This window comes from Aethalodelphis obliquidens, unplaced genomic scaffold, assembly GCF_003676395.1.
Source record: "Aethalodelphis obliquidens isolate GAN/ISIS:26980383/991018 unplaced genomic scaffold, ASM367639v1 scaffold28, whole genome shotgun sequence".
In the NCBI taxonomy this organism is placed as follows: domain Eukaryota; kingdom Metazoa; phylum Chordata; class Mammalia; order Artiodactyla; family Delphinidae; genus Aethalodelphis; species Aethalodelphis obliquidens.
The window spans coordinates 17326139-17354066 of record NW_020837972.1 but is presented as its reverse complement, the minus strand read 5'-3'; the positions used below and the strand labels follow the sequence as shown (position 1 = coordinate 17354066).

Here is a 27928-nt window from a genome sequence, read left to right as displayed (position 1 = left end):
ATTAATTAATTTATTTATGGCCGTGCTGCATGGCATGTGGGATATTAGTTCCCCAACCAGGGATCGAACCCGCGTCCCCTGCAGTGGAAGCGTGGAGTCTTTACCACTGGACCGCCAGGGAAGTCCCAAGCCTCTATTTTATATCAGGCATTGTAATTGATAGCTAGAAGTAAAAATAAGAACAGTAATGAAATTTGGCTTAAAGAAAATTTAAGACTTTTTTTTAGAGCAGTTTTAAGTTCACAGCTAAATTGAGGGGAAGACACAGAGATTTCCCACAAACCCTCCACATTCACAGCCTCCCCTATTATCAGCAGTAGACTTTCAGAGAGAGAGAAACCTATCTTTTCTTCCTCAATTCCCTGCTAACTCTAGAGGGAGGAAGAGAGAGGGAGTGGAAGGTGATTCGACAAAACAGAAAGGATGTGGAAAAAAAAGGCAAGTGTTAGTCATTCGGGAAAAGGGAAACCCTTGTGTTAGTGTTTACAAGAATCTCGATGGTATCTGCTGACCCAGAAGGAAGAATCTTTTCCATTTGTTGAAAAATCCAGCCTGACCATATTGAGGTAGTACTCAGGGTCACCCACCCAGCTTCATTTTGGGGCATTCCAGCCTACGGTAGTTTCCCCTCCATCAGTTAGCATCTTCTTATACAATCACAAAGGTCCACAGAGTGAAAGTGGAGGATATGTGCTCTCAGTAAAAGTAGGAGTTAATCATCAGATCCTTCTTCTAGGCCCCTACTGTCAAGAACATGGACTTCATCTCCAAGGACCTCTTGGATTGGTGAGGGAGCTAAATGTAGCTGTTTGGTGGATACATTTATTTGTAACAAGTTCGGAGACTCACAGGTAGGGTGTGAGGAGGAAAGTGACAGGAGAATGACACTGGAAAATTAGTTTGGGAACCATCTGTGAAGGGCCTTGTAGACCAACCCAAGGAACTTGACCTTTAACCTGGAGCAGAGGTGACAAACTTAAAATCCCACAGAGACAAGGCATGTCGATGAGTGAAGCTGACCAGGTAACAGGGAGGGGTGAGGACTGTGGCAAAATGGGGATTCTTGCCTTGTCTCAAGGGTGCAGCTACTCTCAGCTTCAGCAAACTGTTACCAGGCAGGAATGGTTGGCCCAGTGTGACCAGATCTTCCAGTTTCCAAGAGAGGCTGGAAATCCCGGTGTGTTTTTGTTTTGTTTTGTTTTGTTTAATTAAAAAATATATTTTTTTATTTTTCTGCCATGCTGTGTGGCACATGAGATCTTAGTTACCCGACCAGGGATCGAACCCAGGCGCCTTGCAGCAGAACCGCAGTCTTAACCCCTGGACCTCCAGGGAAGTCCCTGGAAATCCAGGTTTTTATATGACAGTCCTAGGTTTTTAAAACATATGGGTCAAGTCAAACTGGTTCTCAAACCAGATACGGCTCACAGGCCACACAGCTATCACCTTGGCAGACTGAAGGGTTTTAAGGGAAAAAAAAAAAGATATGATCATATCTGTGCTTTAGAAAAAAATCACACTGTAGAGTGAGAGAGGAATTACAGAAAATAGACTAGAAGCAAGGAGACTCAACTGTTTCAACAGGAGGGAGGTGACAATGATCCGTGCTAGGGTGGGGACAGAGGGGAAGGTTGTTGGGATGACTTGGAGTCCAGGATTCAGGGGGAAGAATTTAGCTTTCACCAGCATCTGGAAGAAGGCACATTCCTCCTCTCAGTGCACGCCCTCCCCTCACCCTTTCCTAAACTGAAAGCTGAAAGGACAGACAGATCATCTCTAAAGCCAAAGGACAGGGAAGTTTAGCAAAGACTCTGGTCTTGGGAGCAGACTAATTTTACTAATGATCGTTTTTGAGATAAACTCCTTGACCAACTGCCCCAACTCTCATTCTCCCCCACCAATGGGCTCAGCACGTAATTAAAATTTAAAACTTATAGGGACTTCCCTGGCCGTCCAGTGGTTAATACTCAGCGCTTCCAACGCAGGGGGCACGGGTTTGATCCCTGGCTGGGGAGCTGAGATCCCACATGCCGTGCAGCCAAAAAAGAAAACAAACAAAAAAACCATACAGATCATGGCACTCTGCTCTTTGGAGCGGTGGAATTTGGGAAGCTCAGAGCCAAATCTTCTTTTGCTGACAGCAGAGGGAGGACCTGGCTCCCAAAGAGGCTGTTTCGTGAACACGGACGTGAGAGGTGGCTTCAGACCCATTTCATGGTCTTGGTGGTGGTACAACTGGTCACTTGGCTCCAAGGAAGAATGCAAAGGGTAGGAAGGTGCAAGTGGGAGAGAGGAATGGCGACTCACTTCAGAGAATTTTTCTAACAGCCAGCAAGAGCTATATTAAGGATTTTTTTCCTCCGCAGATCCTTCTGATTTTGAAGTCTGGCATAGGAAGTGGCCCTGAGGAGATGCAGAGCTAAGCCTCCCCTCCCTGGCACGGCCCGGGAGCGCCCCACAGGATAAGGGAGAGGACGGCAGTCAGGCAAAGGTTAGGGAGGAAAGCGCAGGCAGAGACCCAGGACGGCTCCAGGAAATGTTTGTGTTTCTCCACCGGGAGGGAGGACAAATAAGCTGTTTTTTCACTCCTCCTGGGCAGCTTTGCTTATTCTCCAGCTAAGAGAGAGGCTGAAAATAAAAATCATTCTGGGACAGGACTCAACGACTCCTCTCCAGCACGAATCTCCTCGGACCTGCCAGCTGCTTCCCAGAAACGACAACTGCGTGAAGTGACCCGCGTTTCCAAGCCCTGGGGTGCTACATGCTTCAGCTCTCAGGGAGACAGGCAGCTTGTGACCCGGGCTCCAGAGAAAGGAACCCCTACCTCGAGTCTCCCATTTCCTGGCCGAAGTTTCTGTTCTCCGTGGAGTGGCTGCATCCATGCCCACGTGTGGTACCTGTGTCCCAGGGTGAAGAAGTTGGAAACGCAGCAGCTGGAGCATTCAGGTAAGCATCTGTGTTTTGGGGGGAACTCCACAGCCCAACACACAGAACACTGGTCCTCTGTCCACCATGGAAAACAGGTCGTGCTGCCTCATCCAGTGGGACCCCATCTCCCAGGTGATGCCGCCGCTGCTGATCCTGGCCTTTGTGCTGGGCGCCCTGGGCAACGGCATCGCCCTGTGTGGTTTCTGCTTTCACATGAAGACCTGGAAGCCGAGTACTATTTACCTTTTCAACTTGGCTGTGGCCGACTTCCTTCTCATGATCTGCCTGCCCTTTCGGACTGACTACTACCGCAGACACAGGCAATGGGTCTTTAAGGACATCCCTTGTCGGGTGGCACTCTTCATGCTGGCCACGAACAGGGCTGGGAGCATCGTCTTCCTCACGGTGGTGGCTGTGGACAGGTATTTTAAAGTGGTCCACCCCCACCATACGGTGAATGCCATCTCCAACCAGACTGCAGTTGGCATCATCTGTGCCCTGTGGACCATGGTCATCTTGGGGACTCTGTATCTTTTGACGGAGAACCATCTGTGTGTGCAAGAGGAGATCACAACTTGTGAAAGCTTCATCATGGAGTCGGCCAACGGCTGGCACGACGTCATGTTCCAGCTGGAATTCTTCCTGCCCCTCAGCATCATCTTGTTCTGCTCCTTCAAGATCATTTGGAGTCTGAAGCGGAGGCAGCACCTGGCCAGGCAGACTCGGATGAAGAAGGCTACCCGGTTCATCATGGTGGTGGCGGTTGTGTTCATCACCTGCTACCTGCCCAGCGTGTCAGCCAGACTGTATTTCCTCTGGACAGTGCCTACCAGCGCCTGCGATCCCTCTGTCCACGTAGCCCTCCACGTCACCCTCAGCTTCACCTACGTGAACAGCATGCTGGACCCCCTGGTGTACTATTTTTCAAGTCCCTCGTTCCCCAAATTCTACTCCAAGCTCAAAATCCACAGTTTGAGACCTAAGCGTCTAGGACACTCCCAGAGGCCAGAAGAGATGTCCATTTCAAACCTTTGTCGCAAGAGTTGCATTGGTGTGGCAAATAGCTTCCAAAGCCAATCCGACGTGCAGTGAGATCTCCAAATGTGATGGATGGTACCAGAACAGACAGATGGACAAAATCAAGGAAGACCCATGGGCGACTTAGAAATAATTCATGCTGAGAGGTGGAGAGCTTTGAAAATGCCATTCTTTCTTAGCTGTATCCTCCTCACTCTGTTAGATACGAAATTCAGATCACTATGTCTTTTTGGAAGGTTCCAGTTGAGAAGTGAGTCGGTTGCATTTATATGATTTGATTCCAGTGACAGGGGCGTGTGTGTGTGTGTGTGTGTTTGTGTGTGTGTGTGTGTGTGTGTGTGTGTTGGGTGGTGGGTTGGGAAGAGTTTGGCTCCTGTGTATTTTTAAATGGCTGAGTTAATAGGTACTAATGTTTAAACCCATCATGTTCTCTCTCTGGGGGAGTTAGTGAATTTAATAGCCTATCCTCTGACCTTAAATTCTTACTTGTCTTGGAAAATAGAAACTAGTGTAAGTCAATATTTTTATTTCAGGCAGAGTGAGGCCCTTTAGACTGGGAAGTCTCGACCCCAATGATTTTCATCTTCCTGGGGCTCCTCTGTACTTTTCTGACTTCTCAGGAACCCAAGAAAAATGACAGCCAAACAATCTGTTCCCACCTTCTTGGAGCTCCACGTTTATCTGCAAGTCTTTGCATTTCAAAGAAAGTACTGAAGGATATGTTTACCTGCCCTGAATTTTCCAGTGGGAGCTGAGTGCTTGAAAAAATCCCGTTAGCCTTTGGGAAGTGCTGAATGTGGCGTAATTGCTTTGGCTGCTTGTTATGTGACTATGAGTTTGAATTATTCAATCACTCATTTTCCACGTATTTCCTGAATTAATATTCTGTGCCAGGTACTGTGTTAATGTCCCTTTTACCTGGACGGTCCTTAGTCAACTTGTGTGTGGCGGGGTGGGAGGCGTGTGTGTAGCAAGCAGACAGAAGTTAACGAAGTTCACCCTTTCAATGATTATAGTTTCTAGACCTGTTCTCTGCAAACACCAGTGTTTTCCTCTTATTGTAGGATTCCATACAAACATGAAAGGGAGGAAAGGGTAGTATCCCTTACACACATGAATTTCCCAAATATGTCCATGGGACCCTCAAAAGTAGGTGATTGTATGAGTGACATGCTGCCCCTGCCCTAGATTAGGGGGAAAGATTCCAAGCCAACCTTAGCTCCGTTCTCAAGCCACAAAGTGGTGAAAGTGTTCCCGGCTCCTTTATTTACACTTTCTCCAATTCCCAGGGGACTCTGCAGTTAAGGCCCTTACCAGTTTTTCATCCTTTAGCTTTGAAACATCCCACTAGGCTGTTCCTATTAATTCCTTCTTCAGGGGCACTGCACAGCCCAGGGATGGGCTGTACAAAGCTTAAATCACAGCTCAACTGCTTACAATGTGTGACCTCGGGACAGATTTTTTTTCCTTTGGCCGCACCACCGCGGCATGCGGAATCTTAGTTCTCTGACCGGAGATCAAACCCGTGCCCCCTGCAGTGGAAGCTCGGAGACCTAACCACGGGACCACTAGGGAATTCCCTGGGGGAAGATTTTTACCTAACCACGTTTAGTTTCAATTTCCTTATCTGTCAAATAGGGGTAACAATAACGTTGACATCAGGTCATTGGGTGGATTCACTGAATGTAGGATCCTGAAGCACAGGGACTTTGTTTACTATCATATACCCAGAGCCTAGAGGCATGCCTGCACACAGTAGGTGCTCAGTAAATATTTGAATGAATGAATAAGTGCATGTAAAACGTTAAGCGCAGTGTCTGGCAGTAAGTGCATAATATTATGATGTATTATGTTAACGCACTCTACATATAAAGAAACTGAGGCACAGAAGCAATTTCCCCCGGGGTTCAGAGCCCTGTAGGTAGCTGCTCTGTTGTGACTACTTGAGTTCTCTGGCTCCCTAGCTTCCAGGGGAGAAGTGAAAGCAAGGATTCTTATCAGCATCAAAGAACCATATATCCTCTTGATAGAAATCTGTGAAAACCCCACACTTCTGCTTTAAATTCCATTCTTAGTTCATTCTTTCCTGGGCTGCCACCTTGTTGCTTCATCTTAATAAAAACAGATTCCAAAAGAAAGTCCGCGTCCTGTGTGTGATCCTGTGTTAAAAGATTCATGAGGGGCTAAAGACGCAGATGTAAAGAATGAACTTGAGGACGTGGGGAGGGGGAAGGGTAAGCTGGGACAAAGTGAGAGAGTGGCATGTACTTACATATACTACCAAATGTAAAATCGATAGCTAGTGGGAAGCAGCCACATAGCACAGGGAGATCAGCTCGGTGCTTTGTGACCACCCAGAGGGGTGGGATAGGGAGGGCGGGAGGGAGACTGCAAGAGGGAGGAGATACGGGGATATATGTATATGTATAGCTGATTCACTATGTTATAAAGCAGAAACTAATACACCATTGTAAAGCAATTATACTCCAATAAAGATGTTAATTAAAAAAAAAAAAAAACATTCATGAGACTTTACCCGCCAAGGAAAGAAATCCAAAAAAATCCAGAAGCACACAGTAGGCTGAGGTTCTCACTAAAAAACAGCAAAAATAAACGAAAACAAAAATCAAATCCCCAACTGAAACAAGAGGGAAGTGGGCAGGGCACAACCTTTGAAAGAATGACATAGCCCAAGGACATGACATAAACTGATTAGAACCAAATGGGTCCAAGATGGCGGGCAAGTCAACTTCCGCTAGACCTTGAGCCTCAGGACACGCTCACTGTAACACATCAGCCAGCTAAATGACACACCAACAGGTGCCACGACAGTTCCAGGACCACCAGAAGAATCAAAAAGTGGGCGGTGGCCCAATTCCTGGAAATCCCTGCCCCTTCCCAAAATAGCTGGAATACTCCTCCCCTCATTAACCTATGAAATTACCCACCCCTATAAAAACTGACAACCCCATACTCCGTTGACTTTCTCACCTTCTGAGATGGCCCACACTCTGTCTGCGGAGTGTGTTTCTCTCTAAATAAATCCACTTCCTACCCATCACTTTGTCTCTCACTGAATTCTTTCTGTGATGAGACATCATCAAGAACCTGAACTTCATTAAGTCCTGAAGCCAGGTGTGTGATCTCAGTTGGAAGACTGTGGGTTTTGGCCAGGTTTGGATCCCGGCACAGGGGTTCATGTCCCAATCTGAGGTGCACCGTTTCACAACCACAGTCTTGACTCTGGTTTTGCTTCTCTTTTTTAAAATGCATAGAATGTGATGAAACAAATGTTATCAAGAAGTGTTCGGAATTGTAAGGAACAGTCATATAGCTTTGTTGACAAAGCTTTGTTTAAACTACCTGGAATAGGAAAATGTCATCGATTTAAAAGAAATATTGTGTCCTCTGACTTATAGGGTCTTTCAGGAAAGTCACATAAAAGCGAGAAGGGATAGTAGACCATTATTGTTCAGGAACTGTATGGAGAAAATAAGAGGTACCTTTTATTGGTGCTGACAACATAAACATTTAGGTTCTGGTCTATTCTCAGAATGGGCTTCCTTACCCTTTCCGACAACCGACATGGTTAAGATGGTGTCTGAGGTCACCAGTGTGCAGGGGCTGCTTGGATGGGACTGGAACTCTGGGCACAAGGGGTTGAGCCATTTATTCCCTAGCAAGGTGGGGAAGTGGCCACACTGCAATGCACAGTCTCAGCCTGCTGCCTTCTGGGCCTTTGAATCCACAGAGGTTTCCAATATTACTCAAGGCTCCATCATCCCAGTGAGTGCATAAATGGCTTCAGGATCAGCTAATATTGATAATTTGCAGGGCCCAGTTCAAAGTGAAAATGCAAGGTCCCTCATTCAGAAAGAATTGAGAATTTCAAGATGGCGACAGCAGGGCGTTAAACTAAACACAGGACCCTTTGAACTCATCCATGAAGCTGGGGCCATACATTTTATGTGTAGAGAGGTTGAGATAGAGCAAAATGAATAGATGGGCTCACATGTGGGCTTACTCTATACTCAGCTTCCAGTGATGATAGAGTTGCAGTGAGAAGGGGGTCAATATTTTCTTCCTTGTAAAGATTCATTCATTCATTCATTCCCTCTTTCAAGGAACATTTATTAGGCACCAGCTCTGTACCAGGCACAGTAAAAACACAAAAAACATAGCCTCTCACCCCATGGGTTCCATTTCAGAAACCAAGGAAAAAGTAAATTTACCATTCAGGGCAACTGCAGTGAAAGTGATAAACTTAGGGTTTACAGGAGAACCCGGGGCCCTTAATCCTGGCTTCGGGGCTGAGGGAAGGCTTCTCACAGGAAGTGCCTTGTGAACTTAGCCCTGAAGGATGGAGAAGAGGCAACCAGATTGAAACCTAACGGGACCCTATAGGGCTCCCAGGTGTGGAGGCCTTTTTGTCCCCCATTTCTTATAGGCAAGACTCCAGCCTCCATGACCTTCCCTGAGTTCCAAAGGGCAGATTAGAACACTTGCTAATCAAGCGGGGAGCTGCCAGGAAACCACTTGAGGCAAGATTAAAGGGACTAGAAAAACTCATCAAGATTAGGAGACCAAGGGCTTCCCTGGTGGCGCAGTGGTTAAGAATCCTGCTACCAGTGCAGTGGACATGGGTTAGAGCCCTGGTCTGGGAAGATCCCACATGCCACGGAGCAGCTAAGCCCGTGCACCACCACTACTGAGCCTGTGCTCTAGAGCCTGCGAGCCACAACTGTTGAGCCTGAGTGCCACAACTACTGAAGCCCGCGCACCTAGAGCCCGTGCTCTGCAACAAGAGAAGCCACCCAATGAGAAGCCAGCGAACCGCAACTAAGAGTAGCCCCCGCTTGCGCAACTAGAGAAAAGCCTGTGCACAGCAACAAAGACCCAAGACAGCCAAAAATAAAAATAAAAATAAATAAAAAGATTAGGAGACCACCTGACATCCTGCACACACCCTAATCTTGTCAGCAACCCCACCCTTTTGAAACTTTGCAGAATAAAGCAGAATGCAAGACTGTTACTGTCTTGATCCTTATCACATACCCCGACTATAAGACCCCTCCCTATTCCCCAGGGAAGGGGGGCAGTTCTTGAGGCGCTAGCCTACTGTGTTCCCTCTTTGCCTGGCAAAGAAATAAAGCCACTCTTTCTTTCTCCTCCATAACTCTGTCTCTGTATTTCTGTTCGGCATCGGTGCACAGAGAGTCAAGATTTCGGCATCAAGATGACTCAGTGGGGAAAGGTGTTCCAGTTAGAGAGGAGAGAGAATGAGAACACAGATTGTTTGGGAACCGCAGGAAGATCAATGGGACAGGAACGAAAAGTCCAGGCTGGGCTACAACAACCTGGTAAGAGGTGAAGCCCTGAGATCCACCCAGGTGAGAAGGGTCTGCTCACAATCTTTCTTGATAGAAGATTTGTGAATAGTCTTGCAGACCCCTTTCTTTTTAAACAGGAATTACATTTATTTAATCACAGAGGCATACATGTTTTTGTTCAAAACTCAAGGAACACACAAGTATGTAAAGTAAGCAGTTAGTCTTCCTTTCATTCCTCCATCTCATTTTCTAGAGGTGATGACTTTTTTTTTTTTCGGCCATGCCCATGTGGCACGCAGGGAGGGATCTTTGTTCCCAGACCAGGGATTGAACCCCTGCACCCTGCAGTGGAAGTGCGGAGTCTTAACCACTGGACCACCAGGGAAGTCCCGAGGTGATAACTTTTAACATTTGGGCTATATACACTCTTGCACAAAACTAATGAATCTTTAGTTTTGCTAAAGCAACATAGATAGATAGATAGACAGATAGATAGATAATTTTGCAAGGTGCTCTTATCAGGAATATCTTCCTATATCAGAACAGAGATTAAGCTCCTTGTTTTTAATTATATTTCATTGTATAAATGGACCACATGTAGTTTATTTAACCAATGGCCTTTTAACAGACATTTAAAGTTATTTCCAATTTTCCTCTATTGCTGCCATCCTATGGTGAACATCCTATTCTGAATGATATATCTTTGGGTAAATGTGCCAGAGGTTTCAGAAGATAGATTCTTAGACATGGAATTGTTGAGTCAAAGGACAGGCATATTGAGTGAGGTAGTGTGCAGAGCGGCTGAGAGAATAGCCCCTGGAGCCACACCGTGTGGGTTCAAATCCTATCTCCTTTCCTTACTAGCTGTGTGACCTCGCGCAAGTTACTTAACCTCTCACTGCTTTGTTTTTCTTGTCTGTAAAAGAATAATACCTATCCCTTAAGGATGTTCTAAGCACTAAACAAGTTTAGCTTATAAAGCACCTACACTAGTGCCCAAATGGAGTAGCTCTATTTCTATTAACCCTTATTATTATCTTGTATTAGTTCTTATTATATTAGCTTTTATTATAACCTTGATCGATACCACCAAATCACCCAACAAAAAGGCTGAACCAACTTAGACTCCCACCGACAGTGTATGAGAAATACTTCTTCCGTGCCCTTGCCAGCAGGCCCTTGTTCGGTTGCTTTGTTTCATAAGCGTTTTTCTCCTTCTTTTTCAAAAACGAAACAAAAACAAAAGCCTTTACTCCTTTAAAGTGGTGAAGTCCAATTTATCGGGTTTTTTGCTTGTTTGTGTGTTTGGGGTTGTACGTAGGAAGGCTTTGCCTAAGCCAGGGTCATGACGACTTACTCTCAGGTTTTCTTCTAAGAATTTTATGTCTTACATTTAGGTCTGTAATCCATTCTGAGTTCATTTTTGTGTACAGTTCAAGGAAAGGATCCCACTTCATTCTTATGCCTATTCAGTCATCTAGCAGCATTTATTAAAAAGATGATTCTTTCTCCCATGGATGTGTTTTGGCACCCTTGTTATAAAATCAGCTGACCATAAACGCAAGAGTTTGTTTCTGGACTCTCAGTCCTGCTCTATTGATCTATGTATCTATCCTTATGCCAGAACCACACTGTCTTGATTACTGTAGTTTTTTTTTTTTTAATTTATTTATTATTTATTTATTTTTGGTTGCATTGGGTCTATGTTGCTGTGCACAGGCTTTCTCTACTTGTGACTAGCGGGGGCTACTCTTCGTTGCGGTGCGTGGGCTTCTCATGGCGGTGGCTTCTCTTGTTGTGGAGCACGGGTTCTAGGAGCCCGGGCTTCAGTAGTTGTAGCACGTGGGTTCAGTAGTTGTGGTGCGCGGGCTCAGTAGTTGTGTCACACGGTCTCTGGAGCGCAGGCTAAGTAGTTGTGGCGCACGGGCTTAGCTGCTCCACGGCATGTGGGATCTTCCCGGACCAGGGCTCGAACCCATATCCCCTGCACTGGCAGGCCGGTTCTTCACCACTGCGCCACCAGGGAAGCCCCTTGATTACTGTAGTTTTGCAGTAAGTTTTTAAATTGCGAAATGTGAATTCTCCAACTTTGTTCTTCTTTTTCAAGATTATTTGGTTATTCTGGTTTTGCCCTTAGGTTTTTTGCAATAAATTTAACACCACGTTTCAAAACCCTGAAATACCTTTCTCCTTTCTTTTAATGTCTTTGTTAGTCAGTATCACCAGCTTCCTCTGCCCCCTTACTTCCCAATTTCTCCTACTTCTTCTTCTTCACTAGTGGTCCAAAGGTCTCTCATTTCCCAAATGTCCCAACTCAATGTCATTTACTACCTGCAGAGGCAAGTCTCCCCAAATACCACCAATGAACTGTGCCTCCTGAACCCACACCCTTATGTGGCCCTCCCCGTGGAAGATGGGCTGGCGTGGTGACTTGCCTTAGCCAGTAGAATGTGGTGGAGGTGATGTTCTGGGATTTCCAAGCCTAGGCGTTCAGAAGGTCTCCCTGTGTGCTTTCGGAAGTGTTGAGTAGCCTTGTAAGAAGTTCAGCGCGCTCAGTGGAAAGAATATGTGAAGAGGCTGTGTGCAGATGGCATATAGAGAGACACAGACCATATGAAGAGGGAGAGAAGCCCAGGCATCCCACATGGCCTGCGTGAGCCTACCTGCCATCTAAGAGACCCCAAACAAGGACCAGCCAGCTGAGCCCAGTCAACCCACAGAACCATGAGAGATAATGCAATGGTGATTGTTTTAAGCCACTAAATCTTGTGGTGGTTTGTGACACAGCACTAGATAACTAAAACAGAGACCCCAGCTACGTTCAAAGACAAACAGTGAGAGTGCCAAATTCTAACCACTAGACCACCAGGGATGGATGGATAAACAAGGTCCTACTGTATAACACAGGGAACTATATTCAATATCCTGTGATAAACCATAATGGAAAAGAACGTGAAAAAGAATATGTATATGTGTATAACTGAGTCATTTTGCTATACAGCAGAAACTAAACACAACATTGTAAATCAACTATACTTCAATTAAAAAAAAAAGTCTCTGGGGTTTCTGATCTGTAAAATGGAGATGGTGATCATAATAGGACATCTCACAGGGTTTTTGAGAGGATTAAATGAGATCACGTAGGCACATCTCTTAGCCTCATGCCTGGCACAAAGCAAGCATTTGATAAAGGACAGCTATTGTTATTAGTATTTTTTTAAAATAAATTTATTTTATTTCTTTATTTTTGGCTGAGTTGGGTCTTTGTTGCTGCGCGCGGGCTTTCTCTAGTTGCGGTGAGCGTGGGCTACTCTTCGTTGCGGTGCCTGGGCTTCTCATTGCGGTAGCCTCTCTTGTTGTGGAGCATGGGCTCTAGGCACGCAGGCTTCAGTAGTTGCGGCACACAGGCTCAGTAGTTGTGGCTCATGGACTCTAGAGTGCAGGCTCCATAGTTGTGGCGCACGGGCTTAGCCTCTCTGCGGCATGTGGGATCCTCCTGGACCAGGGATTGAACCCATATCCCTGCACTGGCAGGTGGAATCCCAACCACTGCGCCACCAGGGAAGCCCTGCTATTGTTATTTTTAATTTTAAAAAGTAGTTCCGTCCCGTTCAGGGGCACATTCCAGTTGTAATAAGAGAACTAGGCATGGAGATTCGAGTTAATTGTGAAAGTCACAAATGTTAAGCGGAATTTCCCCCAAACTTGGTAGAATCACTGCCTGAGCTGTTGAAATGATTCACTGGAACAAGTTTCTGTACAACTCATGCACTAGTAAGAAAAAAAAAAATACATAAAAGGACAGGAGCAAGACAAAACATGCCCACAGCACAATCGGAAGACAGGAAATTCCATAGCAGGGCCAGAATCCAGGGAGGCTGGGATTGACATTCTGTCTGAGTAGCTGTGGACCTGGATTTAGAATCCTAGGGTGTGAGAACTGGAAAGAAGCTGGAAGATGGTCTCATCCCCCACTTTATACATGAGGAAGCTCATGGGTTAAGAGGTTTCACGGCTAATGATGGAGTGAGAAAAAGGCATCCAGGGCCTCCAATTTCTCTCTTTTTTTCAAACGTAACAGTATCTATTGTTGTTCTTTCCTAATTTTATCCGTGGTATTGGGTTTTTTTTGTTTTCATTTTTTAAGATTTTTTTGATGTGGACCATTTTTAAAGTCTCTATTGAATTTGTTATAATATTGCTTCTGTTTTATGTTTTGGTTTTTTGGCCGCGAGGCACGTGGAACCTTAGCTCCCCGACCAGGGATGGAACCCGCACCCCCTGCATTGGAAGGCGAAGTCTTAACCGCTGGACTGCCAGGGAAGTCCCCTATGACTTTTTATTTCTTTTTAAAAAGCAAATATTGGGCTTCTCTTGTGGTGCAGTGGTTAAGAATCCGCCTGCCAATGCAGGGGACACAGGTTCAAGCCCTGGTCCGGAAAGATCACACATGTCACAGAGCAACGAAACCCGTGGGTCACAACTACTGAGCCTGCGAGCCACAACTATCGAAGCCCATGCGCCTAGAGCCTGTGCTCCGCAACAAGAGGCGCCACCGCAATAAGTCCACACACTGCAACGAAGAGTAGCCCTGCTCGCCACAACTAGAGAAAGCCCACGCCCAGCAACGAAGACCCAACGCAGTCAAAAAAAAAAAGAAAAAAAGGAAATATTATGAAATTGTAAAACTTAGAAACGGAGGATCCCTTGCAAATTCCAGTTCCCCAAAATAACTATCGTGAATGGTCAGGTTTTCTGACTCTTAGTTAATAAAGGCACTTAGGGTTTACTTTAGGGTTACTTAGGGTTACTTTATGAATGTCATTGACAAGTCCACATGCATCCAAGAAGGGAGCAGGATATTCACAGGCAGCAAGGATGGGAAGCAAATACTAGTCATTTCACTAGAGTCTAACTACAGCAACATAATGTGACCTCAACCCAGTAAGGCCTTCTAGAAGGGGCAATAATATAATAAGAGGCAGTGTAGTGTAATGGTTAGGGACACAGGCCTTGAAGCCAGGGCCAGATTCAAATCTTATTAGCTGTGCAGCCTTGGATAGATGACCAACCTCTCTGAGCTTCCTCATTTTGAAATTGGAATCAGTAACAGTCCCTACCTCATGGACTGCAGTCAGGGGAAAACAGGATAATGTATTTCAGATAATGATGGGACTTCCCTGGCGGTCCAGTGGTTAAGACTCCGCGCTTCCACTGCGGGGGGCACAGGTTCAATCCCTGGTGGGGGAACTAAGATCCTGCATGCCGAGCAGCACGACCAAATAAATAAAGAAATAAAAATAAAGCGCTGAGTGTGGCGTCTGGCACAAAGGAAGCTCCCCCTACCGGGGGTGCCAACACCATCTTCATCATCGTCAAGTGCCACTGCCTCCTGTGTGAGTCTAACATTAGATCATCCTGACTGCCGTTTCCTGGGAGGAGTCTACAAATCCCTATCGTGGAACCTGGGTGTGAAACTAAAGAAGCAGATGTCCTACTTCTCACTCAAAGTAGAAGCAACACAACTCAGAACCTCTTGCACGGCAAGAATTCATCAGACCAAAATACTACAGGGTGGAAATGTTCTGTAGTGTTATACCCAATTATATCGAAAAGCAAAGAAATGATGTGTGCAACGATGACCTGCTGCAAGGCAGAGGTCAAAGTCTTTTTACATTCTCTAAGTTTAATTTTCCAAAAATGGGGGCTTTTCAAATATTACGTGCATCGTGGGGGAGGTTGTGTGCGTGTGGGGACAGCTGGCATACCGCTGGTATATATACGCTCTGTACTTTCCACTCAGTTTTGCTGGGAACCTAAAACTGCTCTAAAAAATAAAGCTTATTAATTTTAGTAAGTCACGTGCTCAACAATAAATTACTTACTTGAGCAAGAAGCCATCTCAAAATCTAACACAAACAAAGAAAAAAACCTAACTTATTGTAACACACCACTGGCAACCCAACTGGGTTCAAGTTTTCAAGCATCTTATGAAATGGCATGCTGCTCTCAGATAGCTTTTTTTTCCCCTTAGCTGGGGATTAATTGCAGGGTTCTGGTGTAGAAAAGCAACCCCATGTTTTACAAAGAAGATGGCATGGAAACATCAAATGCAACACATCTGTCCTCATAAAATACTAGACAATTACTGTCCTCTCGACCTTTCCAAAAAAAAAAAAACCATACACATGCTACCGTTTCCTAAAACATAAGCCTGTTAATATTCCATGCAATTCTTCATGTTTCTGTTGAGAAACATGAAGTAAATTATTATTGCTGTTGTTGTTTTGTTTATTATGCAAGGCAACCACATGACAGTGAATTAATTCTCCCATGTTAAGTATTCAATATACAGGCACACAGCCTTCCACATTTCAGTCTGCTTGAATTATGTCACGTCATAATTCACAATGACAGTCTGCTTGCCCAAACGTATTCTTTACATTTAGAAAATTCTGTGGGTTCTTATATGCCCGGGGATTTTTTTTTGTTATTTGCTTATGCAAACAGCAGGTTGCATAAGAGCCTCGCTGGCTTTTTTTTTTTTTTAAAGCGATTTCGTAGTTTCCTGGTAACCATTCAGTCATCTATTTCAACACCCTGACATAACATAAAGGCGAGTGCTGAACCACAGGTTCGCCACTCAGACCCACACCTTGTTCCCTGAGCGTTCGCTAGGTGAGGCGCTCCCTAAGACCAACGCGATTCACTCATGAACCTGTCCCACCCGCATTTTCTGGAAATAGGCAAGAAGAACTGCTGTGTGTTCCGGGATGATTTCATTGCCAAGGTGCTGCCGCCGGTGGTGGGGCTGGAGTTTGTGTTCGGGCTCCTGGGCAATGGCCTTGCCCTGTGGATTTTCTGCTTCCACCTCAAGTCCTGGAAAGCCAGCCGGGTGTTTCTGTTCAACTTGGCTGTGGCTGACTTCCTCCTGATCATCTGCCTGCCTTTCCTGACGGACAACTATGTGAGGAAGTGGGACTGGAGGTTTGGGGAAGTCCCCTGCCGGCTGATGCTCTTCATGTTGGCCATGAACCGCCAGGGCAGCATCATCTTCCTCACGGTGGTGGCCGTGGACAGGTACTTCCGAGTGGTCCATCCCCATCACGCTCTGAACAAGATCTCCAATCGGACGGCGGCGCTCATCTCCTGCCTCTTGTGGGGCATCACTATCGGCCTGACGATGCACCTCCTGTACAAAAAGATGCTGATCAGGAGTCACAATTCGAATCTGTGCAGCAGCTTCAACATCTGCGACACTTTCCGCTGGCACGACGCCATGTTCCTCCTGGAGTTCTTCCTGCCCCTGGGCATCATCCTGTTCTGCTCGGCCAGAATCATCTGGAGCCTGCGGCAGCGACAGATGAACAAGCATGTCAAGATCAAGAGGGCCATCAACTTCATCATGGTGGTGGCTGTCGTCTTCACCATCTGCTTCCTGCCCAGTGTGGCCGCGCGCATACGCATTTTCTGGCTCCTGCGCACCGCTGGTACGCGGAACTGTGACACCTATCGCTCAGTTGACCTGGCGTTTTACATCACCCTCAGCTTCACCTACATGAACAGCATGCTGGACCCTTTGGTGTATTACTTCTCCAGCCCATCTTTCCCCAACTTCTTCTCCACCTTGGTCAACCGCTGCCTATGGAGGAAGGTGCCGGATGAGACCGAGAATAACCGCAGCACAAGTGTCGAGCTCACGGGGGATCTGAGTACTACCAAGAATGTTCCCGACACTTTTAATGGCCAATCCCAGTGAGCCTCAGAGCCCCTCTTATCTGATGCTGGCCTCTCCTTAAAATAACCAAGCCAAGAAGGGAGAGGATCATCAAGGACCAAGATCTCTGGAGAAGCAGCTGGGCTGGTACACAGAGTAACATCACGAGCCTTGGCCTGTGGTTTCCCAGAACTTCCAGATCCAGAGAATCAGATTTAGAGAATCGGTCTGGCAGCATAGGCTGCTTGGTTGCAGCGTGTCTCCACCGGGATCTCGGGGGAATGGAGGAAGAAGCTTCTAGGCGTCTGAAACTTCTGTTCAATCTCGGACACTCGCAGAGCTGAAGATGGCAAAACTGTCCACATTTCTGCTGCTGGAGAGTTGGAGCCACAGAGACGCCCACTGGCACCTGTGACTCACCAGCCTCTTTCCTTCACCTGCCTGAGACTTTGATGGTTCTCGGCTCCTGGGGAAACGCCTAGCCTGTTTGTGGGCTCCCACTGGGATAAGGAAAGCTAAGTGATTGGAGGGGAATTATTGCTCCTGGAGGGAGCCCAGGCATCATGAAACAAGCCAGGAGGTCACCTGGGTTCCGTGGGACCAATCCATCTTTCAGCTACGCTTTAGCAGAAATGGACCAGACAGAAACTCATAAGCTCTGGTTAATATCTGAGTTTCCAGTGCTGGTAAAGAGGGGATTTGCCCCAGCAGGGACTGAGCAAAACAGTGTTACTAAGGGAAAGGAAATGGCATTTATGTTACAACCTGCAAGGAATCCATTCCTCTCTTGTTTACACAAATTTGAAGGTTGAACTGTTAAAAAGACTTCAGGGAGAGAGCTGCTTGCCACCTCTGTTTGCTTTTATCACTAAAAGGGAAATGCTTCCCAATGGTTAGAGGGGGGAAGCTTCCTCCTGGTTCATTTGCTTGTGTTTCTATAAGAAATCTACCACTTCAATAAATTTTGCTATGAGACACACAATCTGGTGTTGCATGTGTCTGGGTGATGGTTCACAGACATGGACTTCTTACTTATGTGGAGAATTTTATGTGTTGTTAACCCATAAAATTTTCAACCAGGTTGCCCTGGTAGAAAAATACCACATACTGTAAAGTAAGAAAAGGACATGACTCTAACCTGCAACATGAGATAGTTAAGTAAAACTTACATATGCATTCGAACAAAGATGGGAGAGAGCTGGGAGAAGTAAAAGCAATTTAATTCAGAAGGGTAGTACAGACAGGACTGCAAGGGCACTTTGCTTTATTTAGGGTTTGGTGAATGTTGCTATGAGTATTTGTGTATTAAAAAAGGCATCCAGCCAGACTGGGGGAGGAGAGAACTTCCTGTGGAATGGTTTCAGTTCCCAGTTCTGGGATGGAAAGGAGACGTACTGGTTTGAGTCTGTGATCGGTCCAGGTTTCTGTTACGCTTTCACTTCCACTCAGTTCTTTAGCAAGATGAGGCTTGCTTTGGCATTGTGGCTCGGATGCCAATAAGAAATGCAGATACTCAGCCTCCCAGCCATGGCTGAATGGCAGTAAAGGAAGAACGATGAACCTTCTTGAGGTTCTGAAGTGTTTTTTGATCAGTGTGCTTGTCTGTTTTTTCAATTAACTCCTAGAGACAGAAAGTTAAAAGCAGAGATCACCTTCTTAAAGAGGAACAGATGAGCAGAGCTGAGCTCAGAGGAAAGCAGGGATTCCCCCAGCCCCAGATGCATGAGTCAGCAGGGAACCCAGTTGTGAAACTCTAACCTGTTCAGAACTAACAACCCATATCCGTCCTTTCGTTCATTCATCCCATCAGCTTTTATGTATTAAGCACCAGCTGTGTGCTGTTGTGTTCTGAGTGGTTGATGGAAATAGAGCAAGGAACAAGGTCCCCAGGACCCTCTTCTCATAGAACTCACATTCAAGGTGGGGAGGCAGACAGAAAAGAAGTAGACAAATAAATGGAAAGGGAGCTTGGGATGTCTATGAGGACTCTAAAGCCAACAAAGCAGGGTGACAGGCTAAAAAGGGGGTGGGACTGGGATGACTGGGAAGTGACCTGGAGCTGAGCAATGAATAACAAGACAGAGCAAACAGTGCAAAAATCTGGAGGAAGGGCATTCTAGGCAGAGGGGATGGTAAGTGCAAAGGCCCTGAGGTGTGTGAGTGTATTAGTCTCCTAGGGCTGCATAGCAAAGTACCACAAATTTGGTGGCTTAAAAAAACAAAAATTTAGGGTTTTCCTGGCAGCGCAGTGGTTAAGAATCTGCCTGCCAATTCAGGGGACACGGGTTCGAGCCCTGGTCCGGGAAGATCCCACACGCCGCGGAGCAGCTAAGCCTGTGCGCCACAACTACTGAGCCTGCTCTCTAGAGCCCACGAGCCACAACTACTGAGCCTGTGTGCCACAACTACTAAAGCCCGCGCGCCTAGAGCCTGTGCTCTGCAACAAGAGAAGCCACTGCAATGAGAAGCCCTTGCACTGCAACGAAGAGTAGCCCCCGCTCATCGCCACTAGAGAAAGCCCACGCACAGCAACGAAGACCCAACGCATCCAAAAATAAATAAATAAATAAATAATTTAAAAAGAAAAGAATGAAATAATGCCATTTGCAACAACATGGATGGACCTAGAGATTATCATATTAAATGAAGTATGTCAGACAAAGACAAATACTGTATGATATCATTTATATGTGGAATCTAAAATATGACACAAATGAACTTATTTATGAAACAGGAACAGACACAGACATCGAAAACAAACATATAGTTACCAAAGGGGAGAGGGGGTGGGGGAGGGATAAATTAGGAGTTTGGGTTTAGCAGATACAAACTATATATAAAATAGATAAACAAGGTCCTACTGTATAGCACAGGGAAGTGTATTCAATATCCTATAATAAATCATAATGGAAAAGAATATGTATAACTGAATCACTTTGCTGTATATCTGAAATGAACACAACATTGTAATCAACTACTTCAATTAAAAAAAAAAGAGAGAGAGAGCAGTCTCCTAAATACTTCTGTTTCCCTGTCCAGGGGAATGCCAACATTAATTTTAATAAACTTATTTATTTTTGGCTGCGTTGGGTCTTCGTTGCTGCATGCAGGCTTTCTCCAGTTGCAGTGAGCGGGGTTTACTCTTCGTCGCGATGCAAGGGCTTCTCATTGTGGTGGCTTCTCTTGTTGTGGAGCATGGGCTCTAGGTACACAGGCTTCAGTAGTTGTGGATCGCGGGTTCTAGAGCGCAGCCTCAGTAGTTGCAGCGCATGGGCTTAGTTGCTCCGCGGCACGTGGGATCTTCCCGGACCAGGGCTCGAACCCGTGTCCCCTGCATTGGCAGGCAGATTCTTAACCACTGCGCCACCAGAGAAGCCCGCCAACATTAATTTTAAAAGGGAGCAAGCAATGACATTCTGGGCTAAACCAATGGCATATTCTACTCAGTCTCAAACTGTGTGTGGTACAACGTGTGAGTGTGTGTGTGTGTGGGGGGGTGTAACTATACGTATGCATGTCTGTGTGTCTATATACATATTGGAAGGGGCAGTTATCATCATTTACACATCTCTTTTTCATTACTTCCTCTATATTTTGGAGGGTACCAGTTCTTGGGGTCATGAGTTCCATGAGTTTACTCTCTGCAATGTAAAAAAGTAGGACTTCCTTTTAGCTGCTCCCAAAGAAATGCCCTGGGACTTCCCTGGCGGTCCAGTGGTTAAGACTCCTCGCTTCTACTGCAGGGGGTGCGGGTTCAGTCCCTGGTCGAGGAACTAAGATCCCGCATGGTGTAGGTTAAAAAAAAAAAAAGGGGGGATTACCCCTAAGTCCAGAACCATAAAATCAGGTGTACAAAATTGTCTTTGTTTCTGATTTTATGAACTCTCTTACCTTTCCAAGTTTATTAGCCTATCTGCCCCAGGGCACCTTGCCTGACGGGAGGGGATTTAAACTGCACCTAGTGTTCTGGTCCTTAACATGCCTTTTGGTTTAATAGTCAATCTGCTGATTATGGTCTGATTATGGTCTGTCAATCCTGATTATGGTCTGTCAATCCGCTGACCTTCCTGCTTACAACAAGCAGTTGGATTCACAGACGGTCCATCAAGCCCAGCTCGCCTCTCTCTTCCCCCACTTTGCTTCTACAATCAGAATTTAGCTGAGGGATTCGGTTAACCACAGTGCCTTGGTGAAGCCACTAGGTACTGGAAATTGACCAATTACCAACCAACGGAAATATGGATCATCGCCTGCTCCCCCATCCTTTGGATCAAATTGGCGACTTCTTCAAATTGGAAAGGAAATTTTGATGAAATCCTTCAGTCGTTGAGGCCGGGTTGTTTGTGTTACTGGAAATTCCTCTTTTTTTATTTTTGTCCTTTCTCATGGTAGGGAGAAGATGCCTTACTATAACTGTTTAACTCCAAGTGCTTATGGATGAAGTAACTGAAACACACGTAAATTAACTTAAGCAAAAAAATTAAAGAGAGAAGAAATATAGCGGTGTTTCTAAACTAAGAGAGAATTCAACCAGGTGTGGGCAGACCCAGGACACCAGCGCACAGCTCTTCACCCGCCTCTTAACCATGAACATGATTCAACCCTTAATACCTGTGTCTCTCAGGTCAGATTCTCATAAGAAATAATCTGATTGGTCCCAAACCACATTTTATAAAAGGGTCATTAGGACAACAATCACATGGCTGCTGTGTAAAGGGTTTTTTTTTTTCTTCCAGTTTTCTGGAGATATAATTGACATACAGCACTGCAGAAGTTTAAGGTGTAAGCATAATGATTTGACTTACATACAACATGAAATAATGATCATGATAAGTTTAGTAAATATCTATCATCACATATAGATACAAAATTAAAGAAACAGAAAAAAATTTTCCTGTGATGAGAACTCTTAGGATTTACTTTCTTAACAACTTTCATCTATAACATACAGCAGAGTTAATTATATCTGTCGTGTTATACATCACATCCCTAAGAATTATTTATCTTATAACTGGTAGTTTGTACCTTTGACTATCTTCATCCAATTCCCCCTCCCCCACCGCCTTCCTCTAGTAACTACTAAAGGGTATTTTAATTTTTTAATATTAATTAATTTATTTATTTCATTTTGGCTGCATTGGGTCTTCATTGCCGCGCGTGGGCTTTTCTCTGGTTGCGGCGAGCAGGGGCTACTCTTCGTTGCGGCGCGCCGGCTTCTCATTGCGGTGGCTTCTCTTGTTGCAGAGCATGGGCTCCAGGCGCGCGGGCCTCAGTAGCTGTGGCACGTGAGCTCAGTAGTTGTGGTTCGAGGGCTCTAGAGCACAGGCTCAGTAGCTGTGGCGCATGGACTTAGTTGCTCCGCGGCATGTGGGATCTTCCCGGACCAGGGCTCGAACCCGTGTCCCCTGCATTGGCAGGCGGATTCTTAACCACTGTACCACCAGGGAAGTCCCTAAAGGGTATTTTTAAACTACTGTTTATATGAACTCATGCTGACTGCCAGGCGTTCCTCAGATAACATTTCAGACCACCGCCCACATCACTCGCTTAAAAACCACGTTTGCGCTTTCAGCAGACTTGATCTCAATTCTCTTGCTTCCAAAATTTCTGCCACGTTACAAAACTCTGGAGAACAGACAGGTAATCAGCCAACCTTGAGGAAGAAATGCAGTTCACACTGCCCCAAACCCAAACAGACGTGGACCTCCAGATGTTGACTGCTAGAGCCCTTCCGAAGGCCTTCCTAGAGAATTAAAATCTTTGCAATTTTATATATTACTTAATAAACTCGAGTCCAAGACATACTCTTTGGCGGGCTTAGCTGTGGTGAGTACCTAGCCATGACATTCTGTTCACTGAGTTCTGCGTCTGCTATGACACAGGAAACATGGCTATTTTTACAGCCCGGTGCTGGGTTCTCTTGGGGCTCAAGTTTAAGATTTGGTCACCCTCTGTCTCTTCAGGGAGAAGGGATTTGCATGTGGCATTACAAACATCAGGCCTGATCACAGTCGCATGGCCCTGTCTTATGAAAGGCAAGCACTTCTAGGCTCTTAACAAATACTGATATACTGGGCAGTGGCCAGTATAGAGAGAGATTTACGGGCATCAATAGGTATTGGGAACAGTACATGACATTTCCAATGCAACTGAAAAGAACAGAAAACTGCCTACTGATGTCATCAGGTTGAAAGACAGTGGGTTTCTTTTCATTGTGCTTACAAAATATCCCTCCTTTGGAATACAATGCTTCAGTAGGAAAATGGTATTGATTCATTTTTTATTTCAGTAAAACAACATGAGGCAAAGATTGGCTCATAATTAGAGAGATGCTTCATTTAGCATCATTTGATCGCTATCAATTATTGTATGGAAGATTTCCTCCACGCCGTCGGCCAGACACTATGCCTAGTGTTTTCCATAGGTGATCTCGTTTCATCCTTTCAGTAACTTCATAGGGTAAGTGCTATTCCATTTCACAGATACGGGAACTGAGGTCCAGAGAGTTTGAATAATTTGCCAAAGGTCATAGGACCTGTAAGTGATGAACCGAGGGAACAAGTATAGGCAGTCTGACTCCAGAGTCTTTGCCTTTAAAGTTCCGAAACAACGCAAAGTGAGAGATGAGCAACGTGAACTGAAAAAAGTAGGGTGAGTGCCTTGACCCATTAGGGGTCAATAAATCCAGAACTTTTCAGGCTGCCCGACCACTAGGGATCTCCCAGGTCCAGGCTGAGCTCATGTACTTAAGCTGCCAGGCACCGTGCTTGGCACTGAGTGGATCAATAAATGTTAGTTTCCCTTCTTCCAAAGCTCACTGGTGACTGAGCTCTTTCTCCCTTGTTGAATATTCTTCTCGTCTTTCTAATGAAGCTACCATCTCACGAGGAGGCAGGTAAACGATGTTCAGTGCAACAGTGTTTGTAATAGTGAAAACCAGGAAACAACCTAAGTGTCCATTAGAAGGGGAATAGATAAACAGCAATACAGGCACCCAGTGGAATACTATCAATACATAGCAGGGAAGAAAAAAAGGAACCAGAGTTACCTGTATCAATAGAACTGAACCTTGAGCATAACATCTAGAGCAAAGAGCAAGTTGCCAAAAGATACATGTAATATGATAACATTTTTTAAAATGTTTAAAATATGCTAAACGAAATAACATGGATTTTGGAAGCATCCGTATGTAACAAAACAAAAATCATGGAAGAGAAGGAGGCATAGCAGCTGCAAGATACAGATGACCCCTGTGGAGGAAGGAGGAGCACTTGATTGAGGGAGGCCTCAACTGTCTCTGTAACGTTTTTACTTTATTTTAGAAGAAGGATCTGCAGATGTCCTTCAAAGGGGGAATGGTTAAACAGCCTGGGACACGTGCATGCCATGGAATACTACTTAGCAATGAAAAGAAATAGACTATTTGACACATGTAACAATTTGGGTGGATTTTAATGGCATTATGCTAAGTGGGAAAAAAAAAGACCAATCTTAAAGAGTTTCATACTGTATGATCCCATTTATGTAACATGCTTGAAATGACAAAATTATAAAGAAAACAAATAGGGAATTCCCTGGCAGTCCAGTGGTTAGGACTTTATGCTCTCACTGCCGAGGGCCCAGGTTCAATCCCTGGTCAGGGAACTAAGATCCTGCAAGCTGAGTGGTGCAACCAAAATAAAATAAAATAAAAATTAAGAAGATGAATAGATCAGTGGTTCCTAAGGGTTAAAGAGGAGGGAGTGGGCATTGTACAGTATGAGGGTGTTCCCTCATGGTGGCAGAATCATCTGTATCTTTTTTTTTTTTTTTAGCGGTACATGGGCCTCTCACCATTGCGGCCTCTCCCGCTGCGGAGCACAGGCTCGGGAGGCGCAGGCTCAGCGGCCATGGCTCATGGGCCGAGCCACTCTGTGGCATGTGGGATCTTCCCGGACCGGGGCACGAACCCGTGTCCCCTGCATCGGCAGGCGGACTCTTAACCACTGTGCCACCAGGGAAGCCCCCATCTGTATCTTAAATGTGGTGGTGGTTATACAAATCTCCATATGTAGTAAAATGTCATAGAATTAAAACAAAGACATACAAGAAGAAGAGGGATTGTTAAGTCTGGGTGGTAGGAACACAAATTGTGTTATTGGTTTTTGATCTTTGTGAGTAGGAGGTTGTATACACACATGATCAGGTAACCTGACGGGACTATGGGGCAGATGCTACAATTCAGGCCCTCTCTCTCCATGTTCAGTTTTTCCTCCACCTTCTTTTGCATCCCTCAAAATACCCACAAATGTCCTTTATGTTTTAAAGATTTTATGGCTGGCAACTTGGGAAACTCATAAAGGGTAGCCCAAAATTAGCTTGTTTATGAAACCATAAGGTTAAAAACTCTTACAAAATGAAATAAGGGACTTCCCTGATGGTCCAGTGGGTAAGATTCCACACTCCAAATGCAGGGGACCCAGGTTTGATCCCTGGTCAGGGGAACTAGATCCCGCATGCATGTCCCAACTAAGAGTCCACATGCAGCGACTAAGACTCGGCTCAGGGCTTCCCTGGTGGCACAGTGGTTAAGAATCCACCTGCCAATGTAGGGGACACAAGTTCAAGACCTGGTCCGGGAAGATCCCACATGCCGTGGAGCAACTAAGCCCGTGCACCACAACTACTGAGCCTGCACTCTAGGGCCTGCGAGCCACAACTACCGATCCTGCATGCCACAACTACTGAAGCCCATGCTCCTAGAGCCCATGCTCCGCAACAAGAGAAGCCACCACGATGAGAAGCCTGCACACCACAACGAAGAGTAGCCCCCGCTCGCCACAAATAGAGAAAGCCTGCATGCAGCAATGAAGACCCAATGCAGCCCAAAATAAATAAATTTAAAAAAACAAGGAAAAAGACTTGGCGCAGCCTAAGTAAATAATAAATAAATAGACAAATAAATATTTTTAAAAAATGAACCTGGAAAACATAATGTGAGAGTCAGATACAAAGGGCCACATACTGTATAATCCCATTTGTATGAAATGTCCAGAAGAAGCAAATCCATAGAGACAGAAGGCAGACTGTGGTTGCCAGGGGCTGGGGGAGGGGAGATGGGGTGTGACTGCTAAAGGGCAGGGGGTTTCTTTTTTGGGTGAAGAAAATGTTTTGGAACTAGATAGAGGTGATGGCTGTACAACACTGAGAATGTACTAAATGCCACTAAACTGTTCACTTTAAAGTGGTTCATTTTGGGCTTCCCTGGTGGCGCCGTGGTTAAGAATCTGCCTGCCAACTTAGGGGACATGGGTTCGAGCCCTGGTCCGGGAAGATCTCACATGCTGCGGAGCAACAAAGCCCTTGCGCCACAACCACTGAGCCTGCGCTCTAGAGCCCATAAACCACAGCTACTGAGCCCGTGCGCCACAACTACTGAAGCCCGCATGCCTAGAGCCCATGCTCCGCAACAAGAGAAGCCAACGCAATGAGAAGCCCTTACACTGCAACAAAGAGTAGCCCCTGCTCACCACAACTAGAGAAAGCCCGCACACAGCAATGAAGACCCAACATGGCCAAAAATAAATAAATAAAATAAATTAAAATAAATAAATAAATAAAATAAAATGGTTCGTTTTATGTTATGTTAATTTCACGTGATTTAAAAAAGAAAACTGTTACAACTCTATAGAGTAGCTGCCCCTCTTCTCTAGCTCATCCTCTCTCCCATCCCCCACTCTCCGTCCCCAGTCCTCTCCTGGGTCAGGCAAGATCCCTGCCCCAGAGAGGGTGGTCTGAGGATGGACTTAGGGTGGAATACTAGGTATGAGCCAGTGTCTTGTGACTTCTGGTCGTTTCTAGCCTGGGTAGTTCTCGTATAAACATGTTCCTCAGTTTCACTGAATACAACTCCTTAGAGCAAGATATAAACCAGGGTGTCTGTTATGAGCTGATTTGTGTCCCCCTCCACCCAAATTGCTATGTTGAAGCCCTAACCTCCAGTACTCTTTTTTTTTCTTTTTTAATATTTATTTATTTGGTTGGGTCAGGTCTTAGTTGTGGCAGGTGGGCTCCTTTGTTGAGGCTTGCCAGCTCCTCAGTTGTGGCATGTGAACTCTTAGTTGCGGCATGCATGTGGGATCTATTTCCCAGACCAGGGATCAAACCCGGGCCCCCTGCATTGGGAGCACAGAGTCTTAACCACTGTACCACCAGGGAAGTCCCTCCAGTACCTCTTAATGTGACTGTATTTGAACAAGGGGTGTTAAAGAGGTAATTAAATGAAAATGAGGTCATTAGGGGTGGGGCCCTAATTCAATAGGACTGGTGCCTTTATAAAAAGAGGACACAGAGATTAGGACACAGATGTGCACAGAGGGAAGACCATGTGAGGACAGGGGGAAGACGGCTGTCTACAAAGTGAGGGGAGAGGTCTCAGAACAAGTAACTCTACCCACTCCTTGATCTTGGACTTCTGGCCTTCAGAACTGTGAGAAAATAAAATTTCTGTTGTTTAAGCCACCCAGACTGTAAAATTTTGATAAGGTGGCCCGAGCAAACTCGCACAGCGTCTGATCGTCTTTGTCCTATGCCACGTCAGCCAGTGGTTTCAGAGCTCAGCTGGAATGCCATATGTGTTTATTTAAAACCACTTATCACCTATAAATTAGAATAGAATTTCACATAAGGCCTCTTGTGCTACACAGCAGAGAAATTCAACTTAAAAAAAGTAGAAGAATAACATTAAAGACAGGTTGACTTTTCACAGGCAAACATTGCCCAACTGCCTCTTCTCTCTCTCCAGCTATCTTTTGTTTAATGATGGAAACCAATCTCAAAAGTCATTAAAATGCATATTTTTTAAAAACTGAGAGAAAAAAAAAATCACACTTCTCTCTGAGGTTCCCATAGAAGCTGACATTTCAGTCATGATTTC

General features: G+C 45.4%; 2 protein-coding genes and 1 long non-coding RNA gene across 4 annotated transcripts in view; 2 read left to right on the top strand and 1 right to left on the bottom strand.

Moving 5' to 3' along the window:
- The window catches only part of LOC113629929 (uncharacterized), a 46916-nt gene that overhangs the window by 7726 nt on the left and 11262 nt on the right, over window positions 1-27928 (bottom strand). The window contains exon 3 of one of the 2 annotated variants that reach the window (XR_003436758.1): window positions 22378-23548. The exons of the other annotated variant lie outside the window; for it this stretch is intronic. This is a non-coding gene — a long non-coding RNA (uncharacterized LOC113629929). Of the gene's footprint in view, window positions 1-22377; window positions 23549-27928 lie in introns of those variants that run through there. 2 annotated transcript variants of the gene reach the window in all.
- HCAR1 (hydroxycarboxylic acid receptor 1) lies at window positions 109-6224 on the top strand. Its single transcript, XM_027124937.1, has one exon. The coding sequence runs from the start codon at window positions 3013-3015 to the stop codon at window positions 4018-4020; it is 1008 nt and encodes a 335-aa protein (XP_026980738.1). The 5' UTR covers window positions 109-3012; the 3' UTR covers window positions 4021-6224.
- LOC113629926 (hydroxycarboxylic acid receptor 2-like) lies at window positions 15920-17995 on the top strand. Its single transcript, XM_027124936.1, is given in 2 exon segments — window positions 15920-17034; window positions 17036-17995. Coding segments are annotated over 2 exon segments (1086 nt in total). The 5' UTR covers window positions 15920-16008; the 3' UTR covers window positions 17096-17995.